The sequence below is a fragment of the Acanthopagrus latus genome, chromosome 22 (assembly GCF_904848185.1).
Source record: "Acanthopagrus latus isolate v.2019 chromosome 22, fAcaLat1.1, whole genome shotgun sequence".
Lineage (NCBI taxonomy): Eukaryota > Metazoa > Chordata > Actinopteri > Spariformes > Sparidae > Acanthopagrus > Acanthopagrus latus.
In genome coordinates, this window is record NC_051060.1 from 10,985,773 (window position 1) to 11,000,451 (window position 14,679).

The 14,679-nt window shown below is 42.0% G+C and overlaps 1 protein-coding gene across 4 annotated transcripts in view; it reads right to left on the reverse strand.

Annotated features, from left to right (window-relative positions):
* The window catches only part of lama2 (laminin, alpha 2), a 193,327-nt gene that overhangs the window by 124,460 nt on the left and 54,188 nt on the right, over positions 1–14,679 (reverse strand). For all 4 annotated transcript variants that reach the window (XM_037086256.1, XM_037086255.1, XM_037086254.1 and 1 more), the window contains exons 6-14: positions 11,545–11,724; positions 10,626–10,715; positions 7,996–8,113; positions 6,041–6,219; positions 5,862–5,961; positions 5,335–5,392; positions 4,387–4,489; positions 4,031–4,171; positions 341–505 (exon numbers count right to left, since the gene is read on the reverse strand). In XM_037086256.1, the coding sequence (XP_036942151.1) occupies positions 341–505; positions 4,031–4,171; positions 4,387–4,489; positions 5,335–5,392; positions 5,862–5,961; positions 6,041–6,219; positions 7,996–8,113; positions 10,626–10,715; positions 11,545–11,724 (1,134 nt within the window). The remainder of the gene's footprint in view (positions 1–340; positions 506–4,030; positions 4,172–4,386; positions 4,490–5,334; positions 5,393–5,861; positions 5,962–6,040; positions 6,220–7,995; positions 8,114–10,625; positions 10,716–11,544; positions 11,725–14,679) is intronic.

The window sequence follows — 14,679 nt, forward strand, 5'->3', positions numbered from 1 at the left end:
GTTGAATATAATTTGCTGTCGTCTCCCTTCTTTATCAGCACGGTCCACCCACCGAAGACAGTGAGAGTAAAATAAAGACAAAAAAAAATTAAAAATCACGCAACCTATATCAGAGTGCATTCAACTGACACAATTACACAGGTAAACAGAGTAGAGTTGCTGTGTACATTACAACCATTTGATTTCTACTAAAACGAAGCAGCCATGGTAAAATTGGTAAAATGACCTATTACAGTCTCAAAACAACAGTTTAACGGTGTGTGTGTGTGTGTGTGTGTGTGTGTGTGTGTGTGTGTGTGTGTGTGTGTGTGTGTGTGTGCGTGTGTGTGTGTGTCTGTACCTTGTTTCCCAGGTACAGTCCAGGTGCGTTCCAGTAGTAGGCCGAGCCGAGATCACTCACGACGTCTGCGTGTCGGACACTCAGGTACGGAGGCGTCTGCCTGTGGACGGACCACACTCTTCCTCCTGAATCTCCGACCAAGTGCCAGCCAGTCAGAGTGGTCTCCTACAAGACATTCAGGGAGAAGAATATTACAGATGTATTTTTTTTTTTTTAGCTTTAATCGACCTTGAGAACACAGTCTGTGTACTTTAAAATGTACTGAAGAGACTTTATGTAGTTACCCCCAAGATAGTGTGTGGCGTAAAAATACAAAAATTATAAAAGAATGTTGACAGACTTTCAGACTGGAATGGACTGAACTGTCCTTTGTGCTGAAATAAAGGAGAGAAATTCTTGCCGAGCACTGAAGTTGTGCTCACTGTCTGCAGATCATCTGACAGCAAGCATATTTAAGGATGTCACCAGTTGAGTTCAGTGCAGATGGACTTCTGACAAGCGTCACTCATGATGCCCAGCTGGTGGTTATGCTTTGCTGCTGCCTGCTACATGTACTGGCTGTCTCAGCATGTTCCTCCTCAAACCTGGCATCTCATAGTTTGTGCACTTTGTGTATCCAAACTCTAAACGATGATGACCGGACTCTGTTCTGCAAAGCCCCGCAGGTTTATTCCATTCCCTGCTGAATTCTGCCTTCCTGCTTGGGTTCGCTGGTCGGCACCCTCAGGACCAAAGCCTATTCTGCCAGAATAAGTAAATAAACATTTGAACAATAGATGAAGCCCTCGCCGCTAAGTGTCTCTAAAAGAAATGAGAGTGGTACCTTCTTCTCAGAATAAAATGTAAGCACTTTGGTCAATATTTTCTGAGTAAAGCAAATGTCATGACTTTACTCCCTGCTCCTTCAACAGGGGGTCCTCAGAGTTACTGCAGGAAGACTGCATCTAAACATTTGTTTATTAAAAAATGAATCAATCAAAATGTCTGAAAAAAACATAATATTATATAGTGTTATAACGAACACAGCATTAATGATAGGCTACCCATGATTCCTTGTGCAATATGAGCAAACTAACCACTAGTTAGCTGACTCAGGCCGGCCTCATTTCTACGATGTCAAACGCAGACGTTTTGTCACGTCCGTCCATTATGCAACACTTTAAAACATAAAGAGTTAAGAATTATAACTTTCTATAAAAGGTTGTATCTAATGCATTACAAGCTCTTTTATAAGAAATTAGAATGTTTTTAGAAGGATTTACAAAACTTTTCATTAATGTCTACAATCATGCACAACAACTTAACATATTTCCAACATGTTTATAAAGTATTATGACAACAGTGCACTGCACATTATAACTGCCATGATATTAGCCAGTAATAAACAAAGACAGAACCGTCTCCCTATGACAGATTTTAACATTTTAAAATCATCAATGGTACACAACAGTGAATGCATTGTAAATGTTTTTTAATGTGTGCATTATAGACATGCCCGTTACCATTATTATTCAGTTGGTTTGGATGCAGAAATAAAAGCAAAGCTCAGGTGATTTAGGATCCAACTTTTTCCATAGACCAAAATTTGAATGCATTTTTGACGTGACACAAAGTAAAGAAAATGTGTAAAATATCAGTGATAAGAAGTAATAAGAATAAATAGTATGTAGTATATGTATGTATAATAGTATATGTATATAGTATATTCCATATGTAATCTTGTTTCAGGATATTTTAAGTGTGTGACCGCAATAAGAAGTTGAATCAATAAAAATGTAAAACTCCAGATATGTTGAAAGGTTTTGTACATCTGTCACATGTCAACCAGGAAGTGTTGGAACCGACTAGAGAGTTTTTTTTTTCCCTCAACTCCTGAAGGAGTGTGTGTGTGTGTGTGTGTGTGTGTCTGTGTGTGAGAGAGACAGCCAGACACACATCTGTCGTTGCAATTAACCTGACCTTGGATTCCCCTTTTGAACACACACACACACACGCAAACACACCAAACACACACACACACACACACACACACACACACTATCAGTGTCTAAATCAGAGCTGTCATCCTGTCAGCGTCTCCTCTCCCCTCTTCTCCCGCCCCACCTGTCACTCAAAAACTGTTTTCCTCTTTTCACCTCTCTCCTCCTTCTTGCCTCTTGTCTTGTTATGTCCCTTGCCTTCGTCTCTCCAGTCTTGTCCTCTCCTCTCCTCTCTTTTCTCCTCATTTTCACTCTTCTCCTTTTCTCTCACCTCCACTGTACTCCATCCACAGCCACTCTTTTAAGTGCATATTTGTGAAAGTCTTGTCTTTTGCTTTAACACTTCTTTCCTACTCACGGCTACACGTTGAAACAACAGTGACCCCATTTTGCCTTTAGCTTTTGCTATTTTGCTCCATTTATTCATTATTCTGCACATTTTGTTGAATGTTTTCTGTGCCTGAGGGATATTTTTCAAACCATTTTCATGTCATCTGAGAAACTGTCATCTTTTTGGGTAATCAGTGAAGTGATTCTCTATCCTTTATACATGTGTATGCAAGAGAAAAATCATGAAAATTACAGAAGCAGATACAATTTGTGCAGTTAAATGTGCATTCTGCTGGGTTAAACAATGTTTCCAAGTTCAGCAATAAACTTTCAATCTAAATCTTTAAACCAAAATAGATGAGAGGGCTTAAAATTGCTTAGATCAAATAGAAATTAACAACATCTACAACTGATGAAAACTCGGAACCGGAGAAAGATCGCGTGATATGACTGGAAGCTTCGAAAAAGACCTTGTCGGGAGAAAATGCGACACAGCAAAGTTAAAAAATGAGCACAAAATAAGCTTTGTGACATAAAGACAACTAACAAGGCTAGATGGTGGACTGCTCCTTTTGTGGGAGAGTTTTATACTGCAGCAAAGAAAGGTTATATACACAGGTGTGGTGCAGCAGAGCTGTGGAAAAAGGCCATGACAGCTTCCTCTAGGTCTTACATGATCTGGTTCAAGTACTTTTTTTGTTTGAAATTTCTCAATTTAAACACTTTTATCACATGCCAGTAACACTTCCCGGGAAAGAATTTTGTGGTGGACAGGAGATGATGGTGAGTTAGTTCAAAAAGAAGAAAATACAGTAGCTTTAAGAATCAGCTCAAACTAATGTGTTGCTTACATCATCCTCTCAGATACAGAGATATTATTTGATTCAAATCAAAATCTTGTGGCAAGGACCTAATCCTATTTCCTATATCACATTTAAAGAGATGGTGTAAACCTTTGACAATCCCTAATAGAAGCATATTAGCAATTATAAGTAAACTTAAAGCTTAATCCCATCGCTTCTCTCCACTTTGACTACATTTATAGCATATTCTTTTTTGTATGACTTGGGCTACTTTCAGGGACACACTTTCTGACTCAGGACTAGGGGACAAGCACCATATCCTAGCTTGACAAACAGCTCATTTTCTGGTAAGCTGCTATGTTCGGGATATGTCTGGGTCAGGCAAGTAATGATTAGGGTTAGGATTATTAATTATTGGTGACATTTCTGGTGTAAAAGCAGATCTTTTCCAAACCAGGTGTTCTCATGGGGGCAAAACTTTTAAGGTCCTGGTTGAGATTTGCAGAAAGGTGTTCAATGACATGGGTTGAATATGGCATTGGATGGAAGTCAGTGTATGTCTGTGTAGCACTGCCTACATTCTCATAGGTCCACGTGGAGGCAGAGCACTGACTGGAAACGCCCATGCAGGAGCACTTTTCGCAGCCGCGGCGATTGTCACCTTGAAGATCGTAGAACCCGAGCTTACAGCGGTCGCAGTTTTCTCCCTCCACGTTTTCCTGCGGGAAAGAGAGAGAGAGGGAGTGACAACGACGGAGGGAGACGGAGAGGAAAGTTGCAGCAAAGTTTATGGGCTGCCCTCAAACTGACGTTATGCGCACAGGGCATGTTATTGCAGTGCTAATGTGGTGAAGATAATGATGACAGGGCTAGAGAGGTGAGCGCAGAGTGCTCGTCAGTATTTGTGCCCATTTGAGTGTGTGAGCGCGCGTACCTTGCACACACAGGGTGTTACACATGGGTCAGCGTTGATGCTTCCTTCAACGCTGCAGTTACAGCGCTGGCAGGACGGGTAGCCCATATAACCGACAGCACACCTGGAGACAAATGCGTTTAATAACGATAACAAAGACGAAGGTGGCGAGCGCCGCAGACCTTCCCATCACCGGAAAGATCGCGGGGTCAGTTCTGCTAACAACCCCTGCGTCCGTCCCCGTCAAACTGCCTCTGGGTTAGACGTGCATGTGTGCACAATCTCGGAGGAAATCTACTGTAAACAAGGAACAATTAGCGGAGAAAGTGAGCTGAAGCAAGTCTATTAGAAAAGCATTTTAAAGAGGTGATTTGAAAGGCGATGGCTGGCCCTAATCTGAGAGCAGGTCATTAAAAAGTTTTGGAGGAAAATAAGTTGCCTCAGCTCTCGGTTAGATTAGATTACATTAAACCTGAATGATACCCACAGGGAATTTGCAGTGGGAACGGGGATAACACAACAAGCAATTACAGCAATAAGAGATAATAATAATGCAGTGAGAGATTAACAAATTTAAGATGAGGCACCTTGTTGACAGATTTACAGGTCAGACGGAAAAGCTTTCCTTGTTGTTGTTTGCCTTTCTTTTGAGCCACAGGTTGGGATTTTAACCCAAATTTAGAAATGTCAAAACGTGTTCGTGAGCGTGACAAGGAACTGATATCCAAAACCGCAGTCAAAGAAACGCAGCATGTCAAATATTTATACCACAGCCATTATTCAGTGGCCTCTTGACATTGTGTAAGGTACAAAGCTAAACGTGTGTATCATCAAAGATCTTAATGAAAACTTTGTGGCCATTTCCAAACACTAATTGGAACAGACAACAGCTGAAAGGTGCTGCTCACCTGTCACAACGTGTCTCTGTCTCTCTATGTGCGCGTACGTGCGCGTATGTGTGTCTCTCACCTGTCACATCGCGGACCCCCGAAACCCTCCTTACACCGGCATGACCCCGCTGGCTGGCCTGCCAATCAAACACACACACACACAGACACACGCTCGTTTAAGAAAAAATAAAATAACATTGCGTGCGGAACAGAACCTCTTTGAAGTGAACTGCACCAAAAATAGCTCCTCTTTCTCGACATAAAGGCAGTGGAAATTACAAAGAGCAGTAAAATTATCTCTAATATAAATAGTTGTTCTGTTCTGTCAAAGGCAGTCTTTTAATAATAGAAGCTTCTGTGCACGCAGCTGAACTGCACCGGCCCCAACCCCGCAGGAAATAAAGCAGAACTGAATCGATGAAACGTTGGGAGTTAGCTGGAAGTGCCACTTTAAAATGAATTAAAATGTGAAACTCGTGCTGGCACTCACTGAGAGCTGATGTATGTGTTTCGACTGAGGGCCGGAAACCATTTGTTCTTCAGGACACAAATGACTGATAGAAAAAGACAAAAAAGATTTTCTTCAACAAAAGGATATTTTCGTACTTGGCGTAGCCTGGCTTGAATCAGCGACACATGATTGGCTGATGGAACCGTGCGCGTCACATGAGCAGGGGATGCAGGGGTCCTCTTCCTCGGCGCTCACCTGGTAAGGCGAAGTGTTACAATTAGCGTTCACGCAATCATGACGAAGTTCAAATAAGCCGCATGCAGACGTGACGCACCCCATCAGGCCTGTAGAATCCGGCGACGCAGGTCTCACAGTTGATTCCAGCGGTGTTCTCCCGGCAACCAATACACACTCCGCCCCCTCTCTTTTGCCCATGGAGGTCCAGGCTGAGAGACAGCTCTGCGACCGTCTGATTAAAGTAGCACTCCTCTGCCTTCCCGTGGCAGTTGCACTCTGAAAAACACACACAAAGTTGGTACTGTAGTGCTGTAATTTGATAGGATTGTTGAGTCCTGCCTCCGCTGTCTACATACTGTGCATGAAGCGTAGAGGGCTGCTTTTTTTAATCCATTTACTTCCTCCGTGTAGGAGTTTGGAAAAATACCAGATCCTGTTTTGAACACAGCAGCCTGAGGTTTACACACTGACCATGGGGAGTGTTTTATCTCCCGGGTCCAGGGAGAAAAAAGTGTTTCTTCCATTTGACTTGAGCTTGTACTAAACATGTTAAGTCTACAAATAAGACGAAAGTGCTCTCGAATGGACGTGATTTAAAGGAGTCACATATCAAGCATCACAGGCATCTGCCCTGTACGTTGTGATACGTTCAGATAAAAAAAAAAAAAAAAAACAGCACTGACTTTTACTCTTACTTTTTGTGGGAGTGAGATGATGAAATATGATCCAATTTGTCCAGTTTGAGTATTAGATCTACATTTTAAAAGGTTTATGACTTTTCTCTGGAAAGTTAGAGCATGATTGCAACAACCTCCAAGTAAATAACACGTCAATGAGTTATTTGATCGGCTAGAGGACATTCTTTTTTGTTGCAGCAAAAGTTGAGCGAGCAACTTTTTTTTGCACCTCTTGGACTGGAAGGCATCACTGCAACCAGTGGCTCCTCTGGGTTTCTTTTTCATGTTGGCTGGCTAACACAAACCTTAACAGACAGCGAGGATGGATTTTAAACCAAATAAGACTGATTTTTGGATAAATCATTGTTCTTCCATGGGCCCGATATTCATCCCATTTTTCCAGCTATCAGTATCAGTGTTTTTTGTATTCAATCTAATACATTTAAAAACGCATTACTTTTCCTCTGATGCAGCATCAGTTCTCTGTGGTCTTACTCAATGTCCCGCCCACAACGATATCTGATCAGTTACACTACAGAAGTGATATCGTATCAACACTGAATACTCAGTATCTCAGTACTTCACTTTTTTATGTGTGTTATTCTACATACACGACTCATATTGACAAAAATAAATTAAAAGATGGGTAAATGATATCAGACGACTTTTCTGTGGTACTGATTTAAGACTATGGTACAACTTTTCATACTTAATAATTACAGAATAGGAATTAATTTGAGATATTTCCTCCTTTTTAAAAGGACCTGCAGACTGCTGAGAGTTGATACGACTGACCTCTAAAGCTGTTTGAAGCTGCACTAGTCTGCTTTCTGGACACTTTGGTCCTGCCCTGAACGGGCTGAATCTGTCATGGTTGGCTACTTTACGACTGTGCCAGTGTGGACATTTAAGGTCTCGTCACCTTGGTCTTGTTAGGTCAGTGTCAAGGCAGCAAAAGTATCTGGCCAGTGAGACTACAAAGCCTGTTGGAAGGTGTAGCTTGTGTGAACTAAAATGAAGACTACATGAATTAATCCTAGTTGTATGATGACAGGAGAAAGACTCAAACCTCATGGCTCTGCAGCTACATAGTTGCTGCAGGTAAATGGGTGCAGCGGTCAAAAATTAATCCTGGCATATTAGAAATCAACATGTGGTGTTTGGTACATACAGTTTCCTGCATTACATAAGACGCAGAGAAGTTTCCTGTTGTAGGAGAACATTTCCACACAGGGTTTGGAAGTTTGATAGTTTGATAAGTGTTGCTTCCTGGCTGAGCAGACGCTGCTTGTGCTGTTGATGAGCTGCCGTACGCTGGTGGGCCGCTGTGTGTAATTTCAAGAGTGTAATCTGTCGTTGTGTTACGTCGTCTTACTCTCGCAGATATGTCGAGTGTGGAAGGTTCCTGCCATCCAGGCCTGCTGGTGGTATCCAGGGCAACAACGATCACAGCTCTCCCCGCATGTGTTGTGTTCGCATTCACAGCTAAACTTCTACGAACACACACACACATGCACACACACACACAAACAGACACACACATGAATTGACAGAAAAATAGGAGAGAAACACACATTAAGAGGGCAAAAGTTTCACAGCGTTGTCAATTAAACACACATGGTCAGACTGTGTTTATATAAGCGGATCTTCTGCTAGCTGATTTCTCAAAGATGAGGCTAAACATGGTAACAATCTGAGTCATCGTCCAATTTGAATTCCAGTGCTGCCGCTTTTTCTCCACAATCTGTCAAGTGCCTGGTGAAGGGAAAAAAAAAAAATCTAAATCTCAAAATGTTGGGCCTTGGCCTGACACAAATTTAGATCAATCCTGCATACAGTTTGGCTGCACTGCATTTTTAACTACATGCTCATTTTAGTGGATTACTGGGAAAAGTGCAGCTCTCTTCAACTTTGTAGACTACACTCTGACATAATTAGTTGTACCAAGTCGACATTTTTTAACCTTTTTCTTGCCTGTCAGCGACATCCCGGTGGAACTGACCACGTTATAACTGCAGCAGAGTGAGAACTTGAAGTGAACAGAGATTATAAACTTGTGTGAAGCTAATCTTTAAAATGTCCAAAAAACATGAACAACACTTTTGCTTGATTTTAATGTGAAAACTGACATATGTGATTTCACAAAAAAACCCAAACAAGCATTTTAACGCTTTTAGCTGTGTGTATAATGCATTCACAGTATCACAAACCAAATATTTGTTTTTGCTGTGGATGGGTAAGTAAATTGTCTTCTTTGTAAAACATCATGCGGCGTCAAAACGTTGACATGAGTGTGAAAATGGAGGCCTGAAAACAGGTAATTACCAATTTGCACGACCTACTGAAAGCTTATCAAACAGTAATGTATTCACACGAGAGCCAACTGCAATAAAAGAACTTGGTTCGCTTTCCAGTTCGCCGGTCGGTGGGCAAATGGGTTCAGGATTACTCTCCCAGGAGAGAAATAAATTCAAAACTAAACACAGTCCAAGCAGAATGTAGCAGGAAATTTGCCAACTTCGAGGTTCAGTAATTCAATTTAGGACTTTCTGTAAATTGGTTGATGTGGAGAGGATGCCAGATTAACTGAGAGGAGAGCACCACAATAGCACAGCGAGAGCCAAGTTTGGATTTTTTTTGGCACGAGTGAATTTGCCCCTTTTATCTGAGACGCAACGCTACAGCTCAGGCTCCAGGCTGCTTTTGTACCGAGCGTGCATCTGAACAAATGTTCTGTCAACGATCATCAACAAATCATCTCGCAGGTCTCCACCTTTTCTGCCTTCTGAATGTCTGCCTGGGACTTTTTTCTGCATGGATGGGCAAACTTGTATCAAAGTAGAGGAGCTAAACATCTTGAGGGAACAGAGAGGCGGAGAGAGTCTCTAACAAAATTGCAGGTAAATAAAAAGCACAATGCAGCTGATAATGTGTCGCGCTCAGGCCTGACGGATTATCAGCTGCCCTGGACAAAACGAGGGCTGCAATGATTAGTCTCATTATAGATTCATCTACTGATTATTTCCATAATTAATCTACTGATCGCAACTGAGTAGCTAAAATCGGCAGCCGTCCTTGAAAAAGGACTGAAATGATTAAAAGGTTGTAAGAATAGTTTCCGATGTATTTTCTTTCACTATGCTATTAAATGTCTCATCTTTTAAAAACACCAGATTTTGATAAAAAAAAAACAAACAAAACTTTTGTTCGGTCGGACAAAATACGATATTACAACATCATTGTAAATTCCAGTGATCAACAATGATTTTCGAGTATAAATAAAGGCAAATAATTTGAACCTTAAAGAAACTTGCCGAAATGTAAATTGAGTTTTCCCAAGAAGGGATTAATAATGACTAATAATGACTTAGACTATATAAGCCAATAAATCCACCATGAAAGGTGAATTCTTTGCTTTATCCAGTCAATTTAAAATACCTTGCTTAAAAAAAATGATGCAGAAAGAAGCTAAACGCGGGAAAAGAAGAAACTGGAGCTCTTTCCGCATCAGTGACATCACTTATTGTCAATGACATCACCACCATGGGAGCAGACACCAGCGTCACATCTGATAGTTCCTGTGGTTCAGCCTCAGGACGTGTAAAGGACACAAGACTCTGTGTGTGTGTGTGTGTGTGTGTGTGTGTGTGTGTGTGTGTGTGTGTGTGTGTGTGTGTGTGTGTGTGTGTGTGTGTGTGTGTGTGTGTGTGTGTTGTGAATGTCTGAGAGGGAGAGAGAGGGAAGATCAGGTGTCTGGTATCAAACACTCGACTGTTTGAAGTGACACGGGAGACAACGCTTCACTGTGTCACCTGTGTCCCCTACAGACGGGCTCTCACACACACACACACACACACACACACACAGGAAGTTTGATTCAAGGCGGTGGATAAATGTCTGGTGCCTGAGGCTGCTCCTTGCTCCTGTTCAACAGTATGCAGGGGCTCCATTACCTCGCCAGTATTGTTAAGAGGACAGGCAGAAACAGAGAGTTAAGTATTTTACCTTTGTGAGGGTGTTGAGTGGACAGGCTTTGGCATGGCCGTAACAGATACACATGCCTCCGACTGAGATGTCTTTAATTGAATAGTAGTACTGAAAAAGACCGAGAGGGAAGACACATTATAATGAGTATGACAGAGTTAATGAGCATATGAGCAGTTTAGGAGAGCTGGACTCTACTCTGTTATCTCAGCGGTGATTATTACACTTGTAAAGGGATATCCAAACATAACAAATTATGTCGTGACGGTGAGCCTAACACCTGGAGATGTGTCTAACAGCAGTACTGGTAATCAGCTGCTTTTATACAGTGTTTTTATCTAAAGTGCATCACGATTCAGATCTCATTCACCCATCACAGTGATGGGTGACCAAAACAGTGGCACGCATTCTCCTGAGCTCCTGAGATCCACCCAGTACTACAGGTCTCTGCCTCTTTACGCGCATATGATATGCAACAAAACACAGTTATCTCGGACAAAAATTCAGTCCAGCTGACTTAGTTTCACCTTTAACTGAACAAAAATAAGACAGCAACAAGTCTGAAACGAGATCAAAAAGCTGTTAGACACATATTTCTGACACGCTTGCCAAAGTAAACTCCAACCATTGTTTTCCTTCATCTCCATCTAGTTAAGGACAATATATCAAAAACATGTCACTCAAAATGAAAATTGTTCTTAATTCATAGGTCAAAGGAGGAATGTATAGTTTTCAAGGATTCAGTAAACAGGAGAAATCACATAAGAACTACATTGTGACAAAGTAAGAATAATTGCAATGACAAAACATATGTATCTCAAACATTACAGATACAGTAACACAAATTTATTTTTTGACTTCAATCTCTCAAACCCCAAGAAAAGAAAAGAAAAGAAAAGAAAAGAAAAGAAGAGGAGTGTGTGTGTTTTTTGAGTCTCACCCGTCTTGTCACGATGGGGTCGATATCTCTGGGGTCATGTAGTGTCAGAGTCATGAGGTCGGCGTTCAGCGTTCTGATTCGCTGAAACACCAGCCTGATGTAGCGGGCGGAGGTGAAGTTGAGCAGGGTCGGGGACGGGTCATCTGCACTGGGACGGCCATTGATCAAAGACGTGTGGATCTATAGACAGCCAGACAGGTAAACACTGACATGTAAGAGCCGAGTCAAACTGAGACACTGTGCCGGGATGAACATTAAAGATGCTTTTTAATTTCTCAAAGAGGCAGATGGTGAAGAATCTTCTGCAGTGAAGCCAAAAAGATGACAAATGTAAACAGACTGGAGGAAGGAAGAGGATGAGCAGTGGCAACCTTTTTGGTAATCACATGGTAAAATGTTGTTTGTGGCACCTGAAAATTCTAAAAACACTTGCATATACAGAAAAATCAAAACTTTGAATTATGGACTGCCAATAAACTTAATCACGTATTTGCTGTGTGTAAGATACATTTATTTAGATCATTATAAAGAGGAAGTTAAGAAAGATGCTTAAAGAGGCACAGATTTCAAAATGGCTGATGACAAGGAGAGAAATGCATGGGATTCTGTGGAGCCCTTTTGGGTGTGTAGACACTAATAAATGGTTTCACAGGACTATAACAGTAGTGCCCCCACCACACATAAAGAGCAGTAGGAGGTGACTGCCAGAGTGAACTTTAAAAGGAACGCAGGAAAGAAGCAGTATTATAGAACAACAACAAGTTGCCGCCTCCCACTTCAGCCTCACCTTAGTGGAAGAAACCATCTGCTCAGGTTGACCCAGGGTGAGCTGAGCTGATAGAAAGCCCTCAAAGAATACACAATAAAAAAATCTGAGATAAATTTAAGATCGCTTGGTTACTGCAGACAAACAGAGTTAATCTGAGGGCACACACACCGATTTTTGAACCACTTTTAAGAGAATGTCATTTCCTGTGGAGAAGTTTCACCCTAATTCCACAATGGGACGGTCCTCAGTGCTTAGATTACCTAAACATGCACACCTGAGTTCTTACATCTTACACTAAAACCCTGCTCAACTGATGATGATTTATTAATCAGCCGGTCACACGACAAACTACTCACAAAAGTGGGGAAGCTCATTCACCTTAAGTGTTAAAAATGAAGATGTCTACTGTGGAGTCTGCATGTTTTTCAGCATGTTTGCTCTTGTGAGTCAATATGGAAAAATTCTGTATCTACTGACATGGGCTATTTGCTAACATTATGTCAAGTGTGCCCTATGTGTATCAAGCTGCAAATGTAAGACTGTGAAGATCAGTGGTTGATGGGGTGTCATGAATCAGGCTTTAATGCAGAAGTCCATAGTTCACATCCTGCCACAGTTCTGCATTTAACATTCGCCATTTTAGTTTTCATAAGCTTGACTCCATCAGTTTTAAGCATTAAAATGTGTTCACAGGTTTTGGGGAGTATAAAGCTTTCTGTAGCTCCTGAGGAAGCTGCATGTAATCTGACAAACTGCCTCCAGTCATGTCATTTGGTGGAAAAAATGCACCGTGGGTAACGTAGGCTCCTGGTTTTGAAAAAGACTAAGAATGCGTGGAATAAAACAGGTGACATAGACGACAATTTCTTTGATCAGACTTCTCACATTCTACACTACCCATAATGTTATGTGTTAAAACTCTGAGTGACATCACTGGAGGCAATTTATCAGATTACATGCAGCTCTTCTGGAGCCAGAAAAGGCTTTAAACCAATTTTTTTAAACAATGTAAACACAATTGGCAGAGTTACCCTTTAACCAAGCAACTGAGCTGCCTTAGCCTAACCATACCAAAAATCACAGTCTATGCACCACTGTTTCCATGTGCACATTGTATGAGGCATGAATTCTAAAAAAAACCTTGGGTTTTGCAGAATTGTCCAATATTCATGTTCTTGTCTGGATCTGAGGTCGTTAAGGTCAGTTGTGTTAATCCCATACAGAGTAGATATGTGTGTGACCTTTCACCCCATACCGAATGATACATAACTAATAACAGTATTCTCTTCATGTCAACATTATTTTGAAAAAATAGCTACACTATTGCAGTGCCGAATGGACATGAGAGTTTTCCACTGTGTAACGCAACCGCCCCAGTCTGCTTTTAAAGCAAAAGTAGAAAAAGAGGAATAAGCCTGAATTCATATTCTGTATCATCAAATAATCAGCGAGCAGCCACATAACAAGGAGTGTGAGGTTCTGTCTGCCTGTCTGTCAGTCCATCTGTCTGTCTCACTAATGTGGCCAAAAGCAACATTTGGCATCTGCAAAAAAGTCTTACAGAATGGGCTGACCGTGTGTGTGTGTGTGTGTGTGTGTGCGTGTGTGTGTGGGGGGGTGCGTGTGTTTGTGTGTGTGTGTCAAGGGGGAACACCTGATGGGTGCAAGCTTGGAAGTAGCGAAGAAGATGGCTGTGTGTGTGTGCATGCGCGTGTGTGTGTGTGATGGGTGGTGGGGGTGACATTGTGAATGTGTGTGCGATGCTGTGACACATCGCCTACGACTCATTATGGTTTCACTGTGATCAGACGGCTAGGGAGCTGTCAACCCCCACCCCCCCAACACACACACACACACACACACACACACACACACACACACACACACACATTCAGACACCTCCGTCGTTTCTTGCAGCTCTTGACATCTCCCAGCTCGCACCCCCTCTAGCGCTCCCCCGCAGGACGCAGACACACACAGTAAAAACACACACCAGGACGCACACTCAACACACACACATGCGGGCACACACCAGCACCCATGGAAATGCGTACACACATTCAGACAGGCATCTACAATTAGATGTGGGAGATGTGGATGTGTGATTAGTTTGTTTTCACCACTCGTGTGTGTGTGTGTGTGTGTGTGTGTGTGTGTGTGTGTGTATGTGTGCGTGCATGCATGCGTGTAACTGTGTGTGTGTGTGTGACTGTGTGTGTCTTCTGTGGTCCTCCTTCTCTTCATTAATGTCAGTTATAGGAGGCTAGCCCCTCTGTTCTTACTGGGTGCAATCACATACACAGCTGATCAAAGCAACATAACAGTAAACAGTGGTGTGCATGTGTGTGTCAGTGTAAGCACGCACG